The sequence below is a fragment of the Pleurodeles waltl genome, chromosome 2_2 (genome assembly GCF_031143425.1).
Source record: "Pleurodeles waltl isolate 20211129_DDA chromosome 2_2, aPleWal1.hap1.20221129, whole genome shotgun sequence".
NCBI lineage: Eukaryota > Metazoa > Chordata > Amphibia > Caudata > Salamandridae > Pleurodeles > Pleurodeles waltl.
Window position 1 is genome coordinate 1,023,361,346 of NC_090439.1, and position 18,731 is coordinate 1,023,380,076.

General features: G+C 45.4%; 1 protein-coding gene across 2 annotated transcripts in view; it reads left to right on the forward strand.

Annotated features, from left to right (window-relative positions):
- The window catches only part of EFR3A (EFR3 homolog A), a 1,082,041-nt gene that overhangs the window by 751,324 nt on the left and 311,986 nt on the right, over positions 1-18,731 (forward strand). For both annotated transcript variants that reach the window (XM_069220764.1, XM_069220765.1), the window contains exon 11: positions 7,638-7,802. In XM_069220764.1, the coding sequence (XP_069076865.1) occupies positions 7,638-7,802 (165 nt within the window). The remainder of the gene's footprint in view (positions 1-7,637; positions 7,803-18,731) is intronic.

The window sequence follows — 18,731 nt, forward strand, 5'->3', positions numbered from 1 at the left end:
TAAAATGGTAGCAGAACAACAAAACCCCATTTAGTAGAACTAGAGATATGCAGTGTTTAAATGTTCAGTAAGTATAATGCCTAAAAGCACAAAGTTCCACTACAGATCATCTGGTTGTGCTAGACCAAGTGAAAGTCACAAGTTCAGGCTAATCACCATGGTGTGCAGACTGAGTACAGAAGATATGTTATTTGTGCTAAAAAAGTTACCTTCTGAAAGTTGGGAGCGAAGAGTCCAGTTCGCGGGTGAGGACACCATGAGGTGCAAGAGCACTGTGTATGGTTGGCGTTGTAGTAGCTGATAGAAACTTTTAGCTGCAGATTCTTACCTTAGAGTTATCCCCAGACTGGATCCGGAAATGTTTTATGAGCAGTACATCTGCGTGCTGGTAGGTAGCGTCATTTGACTCCGTGTGGCATCGTCTGTGGTGCCTTTTAGGCACCCACTCAGAGCGCTAACGGCAGTTTTTCAGTTCTTTTCATCCCGCTCCACTCAGTGCAGATCCAGAGAAGAGGTACACCAAGTCACTTTTAAACTGACCATTTTCGACCTTTTGTAAAAGACCTTTTGAGACATTGTCCCCTGATGTGGCAGGGTGTCCGGGAGGTAAGTTGGTTTTAAGCCCTATGGTGCCTTTCACCCGCAGAAGTCAGTGATGTATCCACACCTCATCTGCCTCTAATTTCTTGAGCGTAACCACAATACCAAGAACTACGTTGATTGTCATGCCATAGACTCTATGCTCCTTGCCACTTGACGTTTGACAACGTGACAATCTGGATCCCGGTCAAGAGGAAGTTCCTGGGATCAGTCGCAGAGCCATTGTTCTTTGTCACAGTTAGTCGTCCTGGCATTCAGTTAAGTCCCAGAGAAAAAAAAAAAGCAATAAGTCAAAGAGGTCTTCGACTTTGCACTGTCCCTCGATGTCACCTGATGAGATGAGGGAACTTCGGCATTCAAGGCCTGTCTCCGCAGTTGAGCCTGGGCCATCTACTTGCCTCCTCAGGTTTCCTGGAGCCAGAGCTACCTTTGCAGAGGTCAGTGAGTTTTATGAGGCCATGAACCTTATATTTGGGCTGCCCATCTCAGCTGGTGTGCTTTTGTGGGCTCGGCATGGGCCCCTACTGGTTTTCCACTGGGGGGCTCTCCCCCTGGCCCTTTGGATCCATGGAAGTATCTAGATTAACGCCGGTCTAGCCATCTCTACCTTCCCTGGTGCAGGTCCTTGTGTTAACTCCCCTGGTGCCTACCAGCAGCGCTGCCCCCATTCTAATCCCCGACTCTGACATGGAACTTTCCGAGTGGTGTCCGATGTCCATTTCTGCCATTCCCTTCAGGCTGGAGTCTGAGCCCTATTCCCATGGCTAGGACTTGGGGAAGATTGGGAAAGGCCAATGGACCCTTATGAATTTCAGCCCCTAGGCCCCCAGTGAGGACAACTGGTGTGAGGATATGGCGGATGCCAACGGACTGGACATCTCCCTAGTTATTGGCTTGGTCTTTTGGTCTCTCCTCCTACTGTGGCAGTGGAGGCGGGAGCCTCATTCGCAATGGTGGTGGAAGGGCAGTCAAGGTCAAGATGCAAGACTTGACAGAGATGTTTCAACTGGGCATCACTCCATCCGAACCACTTCTCCTGTTTAACAAAGCCCTCCAGGATGTCCTACTTGGGACCTTTCACAAGCCCTGCACAGGGGCTCCTCTGAATAAGACAAAAGCTTTCCTACATAACTCCACCCTGCCACACCCCCCCCCCCCCAAGAAGGCCCCAATTTCCTCACTCAGCATGCTACTCTGGAGAGCTTTGTGGTCCAAGCCTCCACGTCAAAAGTAAACCCTGTTGCATTGTCAAGGACTCCACCGGACAGGAAATCCAAGAGGCTGAATACTTTGGGCAAGCAGATGTTTTCTTCCGCCTACAGTCGTTGAACCTTTTGGGCCAATACTCCCACTCTCTCTGGAACTCTTGCGCAGGTGCTGCCTTTGGTCTGAGGGGAGGCCTGAGCCATACTTTCCCAAGCTATTGCTGACAGGAGGAACGCTGCTCCACTGTGGACTGGATACAACTGACTCACTGGGATTAGAAGTTTCATTGTCGGTGGTCCTTAGGTGCCACTATTTTTGAGAACCACTAGCTTTTCTTTCAGGAGCTGTCCAAGCTTCACTCATGGATATGCTTTTGATCGCTCCTGTCTCTTTGGAGACAAGGTGGACTCAACGATGGAGAACAGCAGCAAAGCTACAGCAAGGCCCTTGGGCCTTTCCAAAGCACCTTGCAATCCCTAGTCCACCTTTAACTCCTCACTTCTTTGGCCACAGAATGGGGTTCCAGCCGCATCTCTACCGGCCCAGCCCCTATGGCACAAAAACTTCCCAGCCCCTGCATGGCGGAGTAAGCGGCACCCACAGGCCTCATGGGTCAGTTTTCTAGAGGTAGGGCCAGTCCACCTTTCCCCCGGCAGCCAAGCCTCTTTAGTTTGTCCTTCGAACATCATGGGCACTCAGTGGGAGGCAGGATATGTTATCACCCAAACAACTTTAGGTTGATAACATCCAATCTTTGGGCTCTCCAGATTGTCTGAGGGGGCTACTCCAGCCCTTTTGTGTCTGCCCCTCCGCCCATGCCACCTACTTGAGACAGGCTAACGGAGGACCAAATCTCCTTGCTCCATCAGGAGGTAGTGATTCTTTTGGCCAAGGGAGCCATAGAGAGGGTCCCAACATCAGAAATAGGTTGTGGTTCTTATTCCTGCTACTTTCTGGTGCCCAAGAAGGACGGTGGACTTTGTCCTGTCTGAGACCTGCACCTTCTCAAGTTCTTCCTGAAGAAGGAGAAAATCTAAATCCTCACGCACAATCAAGTACTGTTTGTACTGGACCTGGGAGACTTGCATGATAGTTTTGGACTTGTAGGACACATACTTCCACATCCTCGTCCTGCCTAGCCACATATGTTACCTGTGGTTCATGGTAGGCCCTGCTCCCCTTTGGCCTTACTAGTGCCCCTCGGGTGTTCACCAAGGGGATGGTGGTGGTTGAAGCTCATCTGCTGGGATCAAGGGTGCCAGGCTTCCCCTGTGTCACTGACTGGCTGTTGAAGGTGGGCACGCCTCAGGCAGTTGTCTCCCACCTCTAGATTATGGTTGACCTCCTGCAGGCACTGGGGTTCACTATCAACGTGCCAAAGTCACACCTGACCCCTTCTCAAACAATCCCTTTCATCGGCGCTGTTCTGGGCACAGTGAACTTTTGGGCTTATCCTCTTGACAGACGAGTTCAGGATATTCAGGCTATGATACTGATGTTTCAGCCTCCATCCTGAATTTTGGAAGGACTCTGAGGCTGCTGGGCATTATGGCCTCCTGCATCATGCTTATGACAGATGCCCGCTGGGAAATTCGGGTTCTGCAATGGGTCCTGAAGTTCCAGTGGGCACAGTATCAGTGAAATCTCTCCATTTCTCGGAGGGCACTGCAAAAGGTCGGCAGTGGTGGTTAACGAATCGCGTTTGGGTCAGTGGCAGACCCCTTTTCGTTCCCCAACCAGATCTAACAGTAGTGACAGATTCATCACTCTTGGTCTGAGTTGGGCATCTGAGAGAAGCTGAGATCAGAGGACACTGGTCTCTGACAGAATTCAGACTCCACATCATCCTGTTGGTGCTCCAAATGATCTGACTGGCATTGAAAGCCTAGTGGTTCAGCACCTGGCAGAATCTCCGAACACCAGAGCGGACAAGCTCTGCTGAATATGCCTAGCAGATTATGAATAGCACCTCCAGCCGGAGGTGGTGCAAGGTCTCTTTCAGCAGTAGGGAGAACCTTCGTTCAATCTGTCACCACTGCTGTAAACGTCAAATGTCAGCACTTCTGTGTGCTGGAGTTTTACAAGGCAGCTATTGCTCGCAGATGCTTTTTCTCACAAGTGGAGCTCTGTCCAGTTGTATTCCTTTCGGCCCATAACACTCCTGCCCCGAATTCTCAAGACGATCAGGAATGACCAGGCCCAAGTCATTCTTGTGGTTCTGAACTGGGTTCGGAGAATCTGGTATCCAGAGCTGTTGAGCATGTCCATCGGTCCTCCGATCAGGCTGCCTCTTGGAAGGATTTTCTGTTGCAGCAGAAGGGGAGGGTTCTGCTCTCAAAACTGTCAATGCACCCTCTTTCATGCACAGAAATTGGGCAGCAACAGTTGATAGCTTTCGACCTTCCGTCTGAAGTCTGTAATGTTATCTTGGTAGCTTGGCACCCCTCCACCAAGACACTATATGCTGGCCGTTGGCACAAGTTTTTGGCAGCACAGCCAAACAGGTTGACCACTTATCTGCCCTCCTTTCCCAAGTCTTGTTGTTCTTCCTTACTCTTGCCCAGCAGGGCTATGGATTGGGCACATCTCCACTGTCTTGCGGAATCCAGATCAGCCTTCCATCTTTAAGTCCTCTATTCTAAATGGGTCCTTTAAATGTCTCTAGCACATGTTTCCACCAACTCTGTTTGTTATGGCTCAATGGGACCTTAATTTAGCCCTTACTTTCCTGATGTGCCCTCCCTTTGAGCCACTTCATATCTGCTGTCTCAGGCTTCTCACCATCAAGACAGCCTTTCTGGTGGCAGCTGCATATGCCCAGAGGGTCAGTGAACTGCTGTCATCTCAGCCTCCAAGTGTGTCTTTCTTCTCAAACAAGTTGGTCCTTCAGAAATGAGTGTCCTTCTTGCGAAACGTAGTCACCCCGTTCCACGTGGGCGAGACCATCACTTTACCTACCTTTTAACGCACCAACTCATCCTTTACAGAAGAGGAGAGACTCCACCGGCTGAACCTAAAAAGAGTGTTGTTGTTCTGCCTTGACCACACAAAACCATTTGGGTGGATGATCAACTCTTTGTGGGTCATTTTGGAGCCATGAAAGGGAAGGTCGTACAGAAATGAACCAACTCCAAGTGGATCGTGCTCAGCATTAAGATCTACACACTGGACAAGAAGCAGCTCCTTAAGGGCTTGTGTGCTGATTCCACCAGAGCAAGGCTGCCACCACTGTGTTAGCGTGTGGAGTCCCGGTCCTGGACATCTCTCCGGCAGCAGCGTAGGCCTCGCTGCACACGTTCACCAAACCTTACTGCCTGGATAGTCCGCTTCATTGAAAGGGGGATCTTTGCCCATTTGGTCCTGCAGGACTTTCTAGTATGAATCGTGTTTGCAGACCCACCTATGGAAAGGTATAGCTTTGGGTACCTATCCCAAGGCAAGGAATCTTTAGCTAGACGTCTCGGTCAGGTGACTAAGTTACTTACCTTCAGTAGCATCTTATCTGGTAGAGATTATAGCTGCAGTATCCTTACTGACCCACCCATCCTCTGTGTTCCTCGAACGGATTTTAGAATTGAGGGCTGTTAGCCTTTTCAGGGCCCTAGTTTCAAACACCACTGGTCAATTTTCTTTGTGACTCTGCAATTCTGGCATTAGAATTTGCAAAAAGAAACTGACATTCGTTCGCTAGGGTGGCATCTATATAGGCACCACATACGCCACTTCCAGCGAAGACAACAATGCCACTAAGAGCTGAATGATACCACCTACTGGTGTGCAGGGGTACCGCTCACAAAAAAATTACGGTTACAGTCTGGTGCCTGAGGATAATTCTAAGGTAAAGTATCTGCAGCTAGATAGTCTTTACCATATAAGACCTTACCATAGGCAAGTAAATTGTTCGGCACAGATGGACTTTGCAGTAGTGTGAAGATCCTGATGGGCATCATGGACAGCCGTTGCTGGAGCTTTGCGCTTGCTGTCATTGCAGGCTGTCTTTATCACATTGCTGGTCATCGCTGGCGCGAAGAGACGGGTACACCAGAGTTTCATGTTGGCGGTCTTCACTGGTGGCAGAGTCTTACTGCGAACGGACCCGCTCGCATTTTCAAAGAGCCCATAGCTTCAGGATGTTTCCTTTTTTGAAGAGGAGTGCACTCTGATGCCAGCCAAGGGTCCAGGGCTTAGGAAAGCACCTCTCAGGGATCAAGGGCTCACTCTAACAGAAGCCAGCAGGGCTTGGGCTGGGCATTTCAGGGGGAGGCCTCTAGAGCATGTTGTGTCCCTGTAGCTTTGAACAGGAGGTCAGCCAGCTGACCCTTTGAGTCACTCAGTTAATCTGGGATGAAGAGAGCATGGCCTGACTTCCTTAGCAGAGAGCGGTTCACGCATCAAGCAGCAGGGCTGACTTCTAATAGCAGCAGGGCAGTCTTCTGAGGAGTAAGGCAGGCCTGAAGCAGCATGGCAGTTCTCTGGAGAAAAGTGCAGGCCTAAAGCAACAGGTTAAGGCTCTGGGGAACCTGGCAATCATTGTTCTATAATATCCGCAGGTCCAGGGGTGTACTGAAGAGTGGCTCAAGTGGTCTGATATTTAAGCCTGGTGCGGTCCTTTGAACTGGGGGAGTTTACTAGGCTGCCCCCACATCTGCTTCTGGAAAGTTCTTCCCTTCCCCTGCCATGGGTCAAAGAAGTCTAGGTTATAAAAGACTAGTGTAAGGTTCTTTGTGAAATAAAAGTAGGGCAGGGACCAGGTCTGCCCCAGTCATCCTGGCAGGATAGCCCATCCTGCCCACAGCTAGTCCCCTATTGTTTATCATCTGGCCCAATACATATTCATATAAGGCAAGCTATTAACAGACCCAGGCAGCTGGAAACTCCTAGAGGTCTTAGAAGCTTTTGGGAAGGAAAATGCAAACCTTCTAAAAGTGGCATTTTCAATATTGTCATCTAAAATCCGAGTTTACCATAAAAGAGGATTTTAATTTACAGTTCACTTGAGTTCGAACATGACATTTCGACTTGCTCCTAATCAAATGTTAGCACTTATTAAATGTAATAAGCTATCTCAGTGTTATACAATGGGAGGTGAATTTAGGGGTTTCCTACAACCAGGACATGTAAAACTTAAAAGCACATCTCCTACTTTATAAATACAATGCACCCTGCCCTAGGGGCCTTTAGGATGTATTTTAGGGGTGGCTTGTGTATTAAAAATGAAGATGTAGGCCTGGTAAAGGATTCATTTTGCCAGCTCAAACCCACTTTTACCATGTTTTGGGAAGAGTGCACACGCACATTAGCACTGCTTAGCAGTAGTAAAGTGCACAGAGTCCTAATGGCAACAAAAAAGAAATTCAGAGAACAGGAGGAGTGAGAGCAAAACATGTGGGGGTGACCCAACAGAGAGGGCCAAGTTCAACAATCACTTCCCAATGCTTTGAACCCATAAATAGTCAAAAATAAATCTGGAAGAACCATGCAAACTGATGCATCTTTTTACAATCCCTGACTTCTAAAAATGTTAGTTTGTACTTGTGATTATGTTTTCTTGTTCAGAACTCTGATAGCTTTCAGACCTTGTTTGCACTATTCAAACGATAAAAATAAACCTGTCTCACAGGCTGTAAGACCTGCTTGTTTATGTTGTAGCTAACAATTTCATAATTGACATTTGGCCATTTTTGTTTGTGTTTTACTTTTCAGTATTTTAATATCATTAGCTGGTTTGTGTTTGGTGTATGTGGAGGTACTTAACCATATATGTTGTATGTAGAATCGAACAATTGTAACAAGTGAATTCATAGTTCTTTCTTTGATGCATATGATCTTAGGTCCTACAGTCCTGGAGGTGTTCAACACTCTACTGAAACACTTGAGCCTCAGTGTAGACTTTGAGCTAAGCGACAGGCGTAATTCTACAGACAGTGCTCAGTTCAGCTCTAGCGCCAAAGAAAGTGATGAGAGGATTGTCCAGAATGCTATTATTCAAACTATTGGTGAGTGAAATTTCATTTCTTGTTGCTTGTTACTGTGATTTGTTTAACCTGTATAGACATGATTATCTGTTGTTTGCACTTCAAAACACTAATAGTGATAATAATATAATAATACTTTATAGTAAGAGTTTAGATCGCAGTTTTTCTCTTTCTAACCACTATGTTCTTAATGATCCTCACATGCATTGGCGTGAAAAGGATTAAAGCCTAACTTGGCCTTGCAGAGATTAAAAATGGTGTTTTAGCAGGGTAATTAGGACTATGGTATTACCTGTGGAGAGTAGGATGCCGATCTTGGAATATGAGTGCAATGCTATCAGTTTAGTCCAAATTTAAAATAGAGACCCTTGCTAAAATATGTAGTATAAAACAAAAGAATCCTTGCAAAAGTTTGTTGGGGTGGGGGGGAGGAGGGGTCGGAGATTCTCAGCACCTGAAGAGTATGTGCCCATTATCAACACTGAGCACACAGGTGTGTAGATCATTAGCCATGCAGCACCTACATGGATAATGGTGGCTTCCATGTCCTGTCCCTCTTATTATTCACAGTATCACATGGCTGGAGTGCATGGAGTAACAAGACATTTTTCTTATCTTCAATGAACCATACACAGTCCAACAGATCTCCTGCCAGAGGCGCCCGCAAAGAAAGTGAGAGGAATCAGAGAATTGCGGGAATCACAAACCCTATATTGATTTACAGCTTCAATTCCTAGTCCACTCAAATGACATGAGAGGTAATATAAGAAATACTCAAGATTCTTAAGGCAAGTGGAGCCGGATAGGATAATATGAGATTAATAGTTCTATGACTATATCAGAGTCGAAATAGCAACTTACAAAAATATCGGAAACACAGTCTCGACTGCCACTGTGCTGTCACTGGTAACATATATAGGAAAGTATACATTTACTATTCTTAACTCCGCATCTTCTTACCGTGATGATACAGTGGAGATGATAGGGCCAGGCTTGCCATTCAGTGTGCACCCACACCCCATTTAAATTTGTCACAAGCCCTTGCTCATTAGGGAAACTGGTGACTTGTCGGAGCCAGAGATCTGCAGCTGGGCACTGTTTAATATTTGGATACCGATACTAATGCAGCATTTCATGTTTCCCCCACAACCTGAAGACTATTCCTTTCTAACAAGTACCATAAATATGAACTCTAGGTGGGTCAAGGAATGTAGACCAATATATTCCTACATTATTAAACATCGCTTCCTCTGCAACTCAGTTTTCTTTGCTTCTCCACCTTGAACCTGACCGATGGAGGTTGAGTACAGTGCTGAAGACCCATCTGTTTTACTCCTCATATTGTTCCTAGAATACAATACCTACATTATTGTACTGTGCTTTCTTTTGCTTTGCAACTCTTTTACCCACCTGAACACCATCAAGGTGGGTAAAGTATCTAATACTGATGGTTGAATTGTTAGATAAAACAATACAAATAAACATATAAATAAATATTAGTTATACTCCTTGTCCATTAGATATGTTCACTGACAAACATTTTAACTAGAAATACAATCACTGGATGCTGGTATCGCCATATTTGAGTGGCCATAACACTGACACAAATCTCATTGTGTAAACCCACCATAATAATAAAAAATGTTGTTAGTGTGTTTTTGATGAAACTTTGTACCAAGCCTTGTATTTTATTTAAACAAAAATGTCATCTTAACCTACATAACAGGATGCATCTGGAAACCAAATTAGTTTAATGTACTTGTTCACTGTAAGAAATTGGGTTTGTGACTAAGGGGTGAAAACACTTCTCAAGCAGCAACTACAATCCCTTTCAGGGTGAACCGTAAAAGTCGCTAAATTAACATGTGCTTAACCGTTTGGTAGCTTAGCACAAAAGCAGCAAGGCTTTACTAAGAGGCAATGTGTAAAGTATTTATGCAGCGCTCTAACAGCAATGAAGTGAAAACAGAAAACAAGAAAAATCCCACTCACAATTAAGAAAACAGAGAAACCTTTTATAAATAAAATTACAGCAGACTAATTAAATCCGATTTTTAGAAGAGTTATTTCTCTTTCAAGTTTTAGTGAAAAATAGCACTTAAAAGATCAACAGGCCAACCGCGGACAACTAGTCGTGCAAGATTGGGGCAAAGTTGAAAGTTATGGCCGACTGCAATGGAGTGTCGTTCGGATATGCAAAGTGGATTTGGGCTGGTTGTGGCTTACCTTCAGACTTAAACATTTTTTAAAGAAAAATGCCTAAGAAGGTAAAGTACAGGCGTTGCCCAAGGATATGTCTTCGTATCCGGGGAGCTCTTGGACAGAATTGGGGTGAAGGTTTCTACGTTCGGACTTTGTCACTTTTTTGGAGGTCAAAGATCTTCAGAGGGTCGAAGCTGCTGGCTGTAGTTGATGAGGGTTCCCTGAGGCCAGGTACCCTTCTGAAGAGGAGTCGCTGCTGCGGAGATGAATGTGGCGGGAGCTACCGCGAAATTAGGCAAATGGCTACACATCTTGGGCGGATTGGCGAGAAGGTAGGTCCCATTATTTTGTTGGAAATCAGGCCACTTTTTAGTGGAACATTTTCCCAAGTCCTCTTAGGTACAAGGCAGTCCTTCTGGGGGTCCCCCGTGGGTCCAAGATTGAACTGAAGAGTTGCTCTAAGGGCCCAATATTTATTCTTTGTGCCAGTCTTAGAAGTGGGAGAAACCTCTCCCACCACATCTGGTTCTGGAAATTTCCTCCCTCCCCTGCTTAGGCTTCAAAAGGTCTAGGGTGACAGTAGGCTGGTGTCAAGTTCTTTGCAAGTGTGCTGGAAGCAGCCCCTTTGAAATGTAAGTGGAGCAGGGAACAGCTCTGCCCCTCCCATCCTGGCAGGAACTCCTCTTCCCCTTTTGCCACACTGTCTGGGAGGAATACACAAAGGCCAACTGCCAAATATTCACAGGAATGTGACCTAGTACACAGACTGCAGGCACCAAATGGTTAGGACAAGAAAATGTCAACTTTCTGAAAGTGACACTGTCATAATTGCACCTTAAAATCCGACTTTACAATTAAAGGCGATTTTAAATTAGAATTCTTTTGAGACCAAACGTAACATTTCTAATTGTTCCTAATAAAAAGTACCAAATATCAATTGAATAATGTAACCCAATGTAATCCTGTGGAAGAGGTAGGCCTCACAGTACTGAAAAACTAATTTGGAACTTTTTAACTATCAAGACATGTAAAAGCTAATAATACATGTCTGCCCTTTTAGATACACTACACCCTGTCTTATGGGCCTGTCTTTGAGGTGACTTACATGTATTAAAAAGAGAGGTTTATACCTGGCAAAAGGTTTATTTTGCCATGTTGAATTAACAGTTTAAAATTGCACATTGGCTGCAACAACAGGCCTAAGACATATTTCAAAGGGCTACGTAAGTTGTTGGTGCAGTAAGTGCTTCAACCCTACTAGTAGCATTTATTTTACAGCATTTGGCACATGTATTCTCACTTTACTGGGGACTTATAAGTAGATTAAATGTGCCAATTAGGTATGAGCCAAATTTACCCTATTTAAAGGAGTGAGCACAAGCATTTCAGCACTGGTTAAGGGTTAAAGTGCACAGAGTCCTAAAGCCAACAAAAACAAACTTCAGCAAACAGAAGATGATAAGGCAGACATTTGGGAGACGATCACACCAAAGGCTGTCTTGTCTAACAGTCATAACATAAAATAATGTGTATTTGTAAGGCACATGTTCATGCGTTGAACTTCTTTGTGCTGAAATAACACATGCCAGTTGTTAGCCAACTCAGTGGTCTTCGTTGTGTTAACCTCAGAAGAATGAAACGCTGAATGAATAGATGATTAGAACATGTGACCATTAGGTCAAACACATATCCCTGGAGCAGATGCATTAGTCCACTGAGCCACCAGGCCCAACATATTAAAACAGTCACTAAATTGGCCTCCTCAAATTCAAAATACCTTTGTGAAATAGTGTATACTTCACCTCTTCTTTACTATTATCATATTTTCCTCAAAATTATATTGTTTTTGCTGTGAGTGAAGAAGTCAGGGCATGCCACCTCCCAGATGTGCAATCAGTTATATTTGCTTTGATATACAATGTTATGTTTGCTCCTTACATTCATAATGAATAATATCCAGCAATGCTGGAAGCTTAACAGTGTTTACTTTTACTGCCCTGTTCAGGAGTTCATTTTGAGTTGTGCAGAGTTGTCAGATGCCCGCATGCTGATAATACTCTACTGCTCTAAAATCTGAGATTTCTTGGATGCAGCAGCAAACTAAATTTCTGAGACCTTTGCAGCCATAGCTTTTCTCTCTTCCTCATTTGCTTAATTGCAAAGCTATGTTTTTGACATTATTTTAGTGACTCTGGAATTCTAGATTATTATTATGGGGAAATGGTTCCACTCTAAATTAGTTATCTAATATCTATCTAGCCCAAACCAAATTTCAGAGAAAAAACTGCACTTCACCCCTAGTAGCAATGGCACAACGCAGCTGGCTTTTCCACGTGAAGTGTTTCAGCAGCACCAAAGCAGCAGTACCGTAAAGAAGAAAACAAATATGTTGGAGGGTGGGTCATTAGTTGTTTGGCTTGCACAAGTAATGGGTCCCCACTCGTCCACCACTGGGAACCAAACACCCCATTGTAGCGCTTGACTCTCCTAAGGTAGCCTTGAGGCTTGCTCAAGGGAGGTGGTGTTGGCTAGTAATCACCATTCACAAGCACACATGAATAACACTGAATAAATGACTATCCAGTCTGTGCATTTTATTTTGCTAAAGTAAAAGTACATTTATTACACACACCGCCCAGTACTAAGCAACAATTTACAAATATGCACAAGATGATGGAATTGCTTTAGGATGGCATTGCATAATCATTCTTGTCTCTCCCAAAGGGAGATATACACCAACAACCCACCTGTCAGAACATTCACTTGGATACCAATGCAGTATTTGACTGGCACTTGGAGTGAGAGCCCCTGATACTGGCAATAAAACACACCTACTTTGATCACTAGTGGGTGTCAGTCACATTACTTAAATAAGCATCAACAAGGAACGGGTCTATAACCCAAGAAGGGTCTACTATGTAGATGTCAGATATGACTATTTGAAAATAATAATAAAATCTGGTTTAAAAAAAAAAAAAACAAGGAACGTGTCTAGGCAGATTGGAGTGGTTTGCGCTGTTAGGATTACCCTCAGCATGATCTAGGCAGGGGTGTGGCCAAGGTTCATCATATTCCACATTGAAACATTCAACATATAAATGATGCACAGTTGACAAAGTCCCTAAAGGACATCACTTGGTTGTTAATGATTATGTAGTACCATCTTTCACCTCTAGAGGGTGCCTTTTCATATGACCCTACACAAATCATGTCATTGCCCACAACGCTGCAGCCATACATTTTGAATCACATTTAGCATCAATGCTACAATTTTTTTTTTTTTTATTTATTTTATTAAAGGTAAATACAGTACAAATATATAGTGAATATTTTCACAATTTTTCCTTTTTCACATTAAATATTTCTGTAATGGGTACATACACGAATGCAATCTAACAACAATTTCTAGCCCATTAAGTGTGAGATCATAAGCACATTCGGGATGGTAGTCTTGCATCAAAGGAGCGATAAATAGGGGTGTCTTACGGGTTAAGAGTGGTGGAAGTTAAAGAGAAAAGGGGGAGAAAAGGGGGGGATTAGGAGGGTTGGGGGAGGGAGGGGGGTTGCTCAGTGTGAGGACTATTGGATGTATAGGAGAGGGGGTTTTATTGTCCCCGTGTCAGTTGTTACGCTCCGTCCGTCGTGGCTTCTCTCTCGAGGACGATCGGTTTTAAGGTTTGAGCTCCTTTTTTTTTTTTTATATAGGATGACATGGGGGTAAGGGTTCTTGCCTCTATTGGGGATTAGTGCTGAGAAGCGACTGCATAGGAGAGAGGGTGGTGAGGCCGTCCGTAGCGGACTGTTCATTATTACAAAGTCTTATTTTAAGTTGTACGTTCTTCTTGCGTATTTTGGTGTTCTGGAATAGGTTATATGGGGGGACCGGGAGAAGATGTTTGTTTGCTCGATCCTGAGTCTAATGTGATTATCTAAGTGGGACAGCTGGGAAGGGAAAAAAGAGAGGGGAGAGAGTGGGGCAAACAGTCATATAGGAGAGGAAAAGAATAGAGGAGGGAGGTGTGAGGAGGTGAACGATCTAGATTATAAGGGAGGATCATTATTTCTCTCAAACCTTTGGTCATTGGCCCTCCGCCAGCTGTTTTATGACTTTGTCAAAAATGGATGCCAGACTTCCTCAAATTGTTCTGTTTGGTCCTGTAAGTTATAGATCACTCGTTCATGGGTGGCTGTTTGATACATGGCAGTCATCCATTCTGTCGGTGTGGGGGCACAATGCTACAATTTTAACCATAGTCTCTAAAGTACTCGATTCCTGTAAAAATGCTTGTAATTACCAGCTTTCACCGCTAGAGGGTGTTCAGCATTGTAATAATTTGTTTTCATCATTCAGGCCACAAGGAGTGCAGCCATGATCTTCATCCCTAGAGAGCGCCTTTCCACCACCCTGAAACAAAACTTCCAGCTGGGACTGACTTGAAAACACATTGAAAACCTTGAGGGATTATCATTTCCAAGTCCCCTGAGGGTGGCGACATTTGATAACTTGTAGGGGGAAGGCTGCGCTCCTCCTGCAGCTCCTTCCATGTTGGTGGGGACCCCGCTTTTCGAGGGGTCACCACCATGGCAAATTAGTGTTTTTTGCCCAGGGACTTGGCCCCACAGGGGAATATGGGGCACTCCCTCTGGAGCGTGCATAACAAATGAGCAGCTCTCCCGCTGCTCCGGAGAAAGCCAATATGGTAATTTCCGCTGGTTTGTGTTTTGCTTTGTTGGGGGGTGTCCAGTCCCACCCGGACACACCGCAGCCCTCAGCAACGTTAAAGAGCAGCTCGGTAAACCCCATGCCCCCTCCTCCCACACCTCCCCCAGCTGCTCTCGCAGGCTACCTGCCCAGCCAGAACCTTCACATGCTGCCATGGGAGCCGGCTCTTCATTTGAAGTCTGCCTGCCCCCAGGCAAACATGTGGTGCTGTGGCTGGGCTGGCCGCATGGGGCACTGCGGAAGCACTCCCTCTGTCTCTCCGGTCATCAGGAACCCTGGAATGGGCTCTGGACACCCAACCCGTATTTTCCCCCAACTGGTCTTCAGAGGTGTAAGGGGACTAACTTACCTGGTCCTGGGGTGTTCCCTACGGGGTCTGAAGTCATTCAGGGACAGATTTATTACCTCATTGGGCAGTCACCCAGGGGGTTCTTCTTTCCAGTTGTCCACAACACCCCTTTTCATTCCCAGTGTTCTGCAGAGAAGCACAGCAAAGAGAGAGATCCCTCCCTCGTGCAAGACCTTTTAAGGGGTGGCGGAAGTGTCCAGCAGGGCTGCGCCTCTGGCCTACCCTGATGTGCCACATCACTGCTCTACCCCTGCCCCAACCTTCCTGCACATCCTTCTTAGATAGCTCAAAATAGTGTCGTTCAGGAGTCAGTTCCCACATGTACCCTGATAGACTGAGCAGCTCTTCCCTGATATTCCTGCTAGGGCCTCTCCAAGCAATTCCTCCAAGGAGCCCCTCCTTGCCGAGGGGCCTGGGGCAGGCCCGGTTCCTGGCACGGAATAGCAGCTGGCTGATTGATGCAAGGCCCTGCTCCTGCAGCTTGACAGAACAGTAATTGGCTCTAATCATGAGCTGAGTCAGAAAAAGATGACTTTCCTGGATGACCCATAAGCTGTACAAATATACTTTTGCAACCTACTTCATTATCCTTTTAATACAGGTTACAGTGTACATTGGTGCGACTCTGGAGTCTTTTGACCCTAGGGAACTGGAGTTGTGCCCTAGGTCAGCCTTTCACATTGACATATAATGGAGTGTCACTACAATCAAGACAGTAAACACACTGACTATCTCCCACATGTGTACACCCTTCTCATAAGGCCTACTCCCACTCTGCATGGTCCCTTCTGCACCAGGCTACCTAAGCGCAGGAATCCGACCCACGCTGCCCTCACATGGGTGATCACGTGTAACCAGCCCTAGGTCTCCTACCCTTCCTGTGTCACAGCAGCCTTTGCTTAACAAGGTTGCACTGGCGGTAAACAGTGCAGTCCATTTTACCATGAGTTTACTGTGGGTGAGTCCCAACCTATGAGGCTCCTTTACGGTAAAATGTCCAAGACTGGGTGATTCAAAAGCAAACAAAATCAGAGCGGACCAGATATTCAGGACCGTCCTCTCACATAATAGAATTCTAAAATCAAATTATTAAAACTGAGAACAACGTAACAAAAGAATGTCACAAAAATGGTGAAAAACAGATTAAGGAAACAGGAGGCATGAATTTGAATGTTAAAAGTTGTTGAGTCATAGTGTGATGAAACGTCAGAGTTGATTGGGACCAAGGTTGGATTTAAGGTTCACTGCTTTGTAGTGGGCCAGGGAACCTAGCTGGTTTCCCTAAACAAGAGTTTATCTACTGACGTAATCATGTTTTTGGAAATCAATCTCCTTCAATGCAGCAAAGCATGGATTCGGCAGACGTCTTGGGTTTTCACCCAGCTTTGGCACCTCATCCTGAATCTCTAGCAGTTGAGAAAAGTACATTAAAAATGCTGTTAATGGTTTTGACTGTTACCTGGCATGCAGCCCCTCCAGTGGAGCTGGACTAGGTTGATGGTTGGTGCACTGGAACTGGCACCAGCAAGTGAGATAACCGCTAGAACCTGCTCTGGGTATGATTGCGGGATGCCAGAGTACTAGAGCAGAGATTCATTGTCTGCCGCCACTAAGAGGATGGGGACAGGGGGCTGGGAATATGTATTTTGGTGTAACTTGTGCTCCGGGATGCTTGCCGAGAACAAACATTGGCAATAACAAATACATCTTTCTGTAACCTTCTGCACTCACACAGGCACACCACTTACCCTAGACATATGTAGTGATGCACCCTTCATCTTCCACACAGAGAGGGGCAGCCCTCTTACTCTGCTCCTACACAGGAACACACCTCACACCCTGTAGGTACCCAGGAACACACTTTACCATGCAATCACAAAGGCACACATCAACTTTAATGTACACAGGGACAATATGCACACACACAAGAACACTCTGCGCACAAACACACAGGCATACCTTTCACACGGCACTCTGACAGACACTGCACTCACTCTGAAGCACTGACACAAACCTCACCCTGTACTCACTCCGGCAAGTCCACTCAAGCACTCTGCTGATTGGGCATTCCCACAGGTTTAACTCCCCTGTACTCACACAGGCATATTACTTATTTGGAGCTTAGATTTACACGACCTCCCACCCCACCACCATTCTCCACTGACACAGGCACAACACTGCTCTCATAAAGAGACTGCTCTTCATCTGTGATCACACAAAGAATGCTACACATTCACCATTCTCCAGGTATACGACTCATACTGGATGCACCCAGGCTAAGGCCTCACCCTTTGTTGATATAAGCACACTGCTAACCAGACACTCACAGGGTCTTCTTCATCTTTTGATCATATCATCAGTGGCTGTGAAATTCACATAATGGTCTGGCACCTTTGTTGGCTCTCAGTTCACCGGGACCCTACGCTTTAAAGCCCAGACTACACCATTGCTGAAAGACAGAACAGAAACTCCACGTGTGACATAGGGGTCATTGAGAGAGCTTAAGACCTCTGGCAAGGATGAATGAAGTTCGGATGTCCTTCGTCTTTTTGATGGTAGGACTGGCAACTTTCAGGTCAAAAGCAGACATGAGGGGCATACTCCAACTATTTTTACACAAACTAAACCTAGCAAGGTCATGCTATCATCTTAATAGAGGTGTTCATTTCAACTTAAAATCCCAAGCCAAACCAGCTCTTTAAACATCATTACAAGCCCTGTAAAATAAAGTTTAGCATACCTCCCTCAGTCATCCTGTGGACCCACAGACCTTGCAAAAGAATCACACATTATTTGACACAAGGCATGTCAAACACTACCATGGACAGCAGGGTATAGGATTAGCTTTTCCTTGCAAAGAAACACCATATTAATTTAAGAATAGGAATGCTTGTGGCCACTTACATAAGCAGCATAACCATGGGCAATAGAGGAAACTTGTCTTTACTGTCAATAAAAATGCAAAAGAAATTCTACTGGAATGGGTATGGAAGCAGGCTTCTGACCATGTCTGAACATGATTCTTCACCTTCAGGCTGAGAGTGTATAGCCATACCGAATCCTCTACCGGTGTTTCTAGATATATGATATTAGTATCTTAAAGCATCATCTTAAATGTGAAGTACCAGTATTACTTGGTATTGTCAATCTCAAACTAGATCAGCGTCGACCGCTGATTTCATACATAATAAATTACACATAACATACTACTAAACTGTTTTTCTTTTATGGACAAAATGCACACCAGCAACAAAGCAGGGGGCGGTAACCAGAGCCTACGGCTGCAGTCGTAGATTTCTCAAAGATACTTCTGACTACAGATTCCTCTCCAAGACTGGATCTGAAACTTTTTCCTAGCAGTGTTCCTGCACACTAAAATAGCAGTGGGAGTGCCACTCCAGCACACTGATGTCCGTTCCTCTCTTCTGCACCTTCTGACATGGATCCAGACAGTTGCCCCTACTCTAGGATTTTCAATGCCCCCACTCTTTTTCACAGGGTGCGAGAGAATAATGTCACCAATGAAAATGACAGGATTCAAGGCTTGCCATGACTGTAGGACACAGATGTCGTTCATAGACCTGCTTAAGCTGTGCCTTTGCTGCCTGTGCTCAGGACATGATTCAGTTGTGTAAGTGTGCCCCCAGGCACCCAAAAGCCATTTAAAACCAGGCAG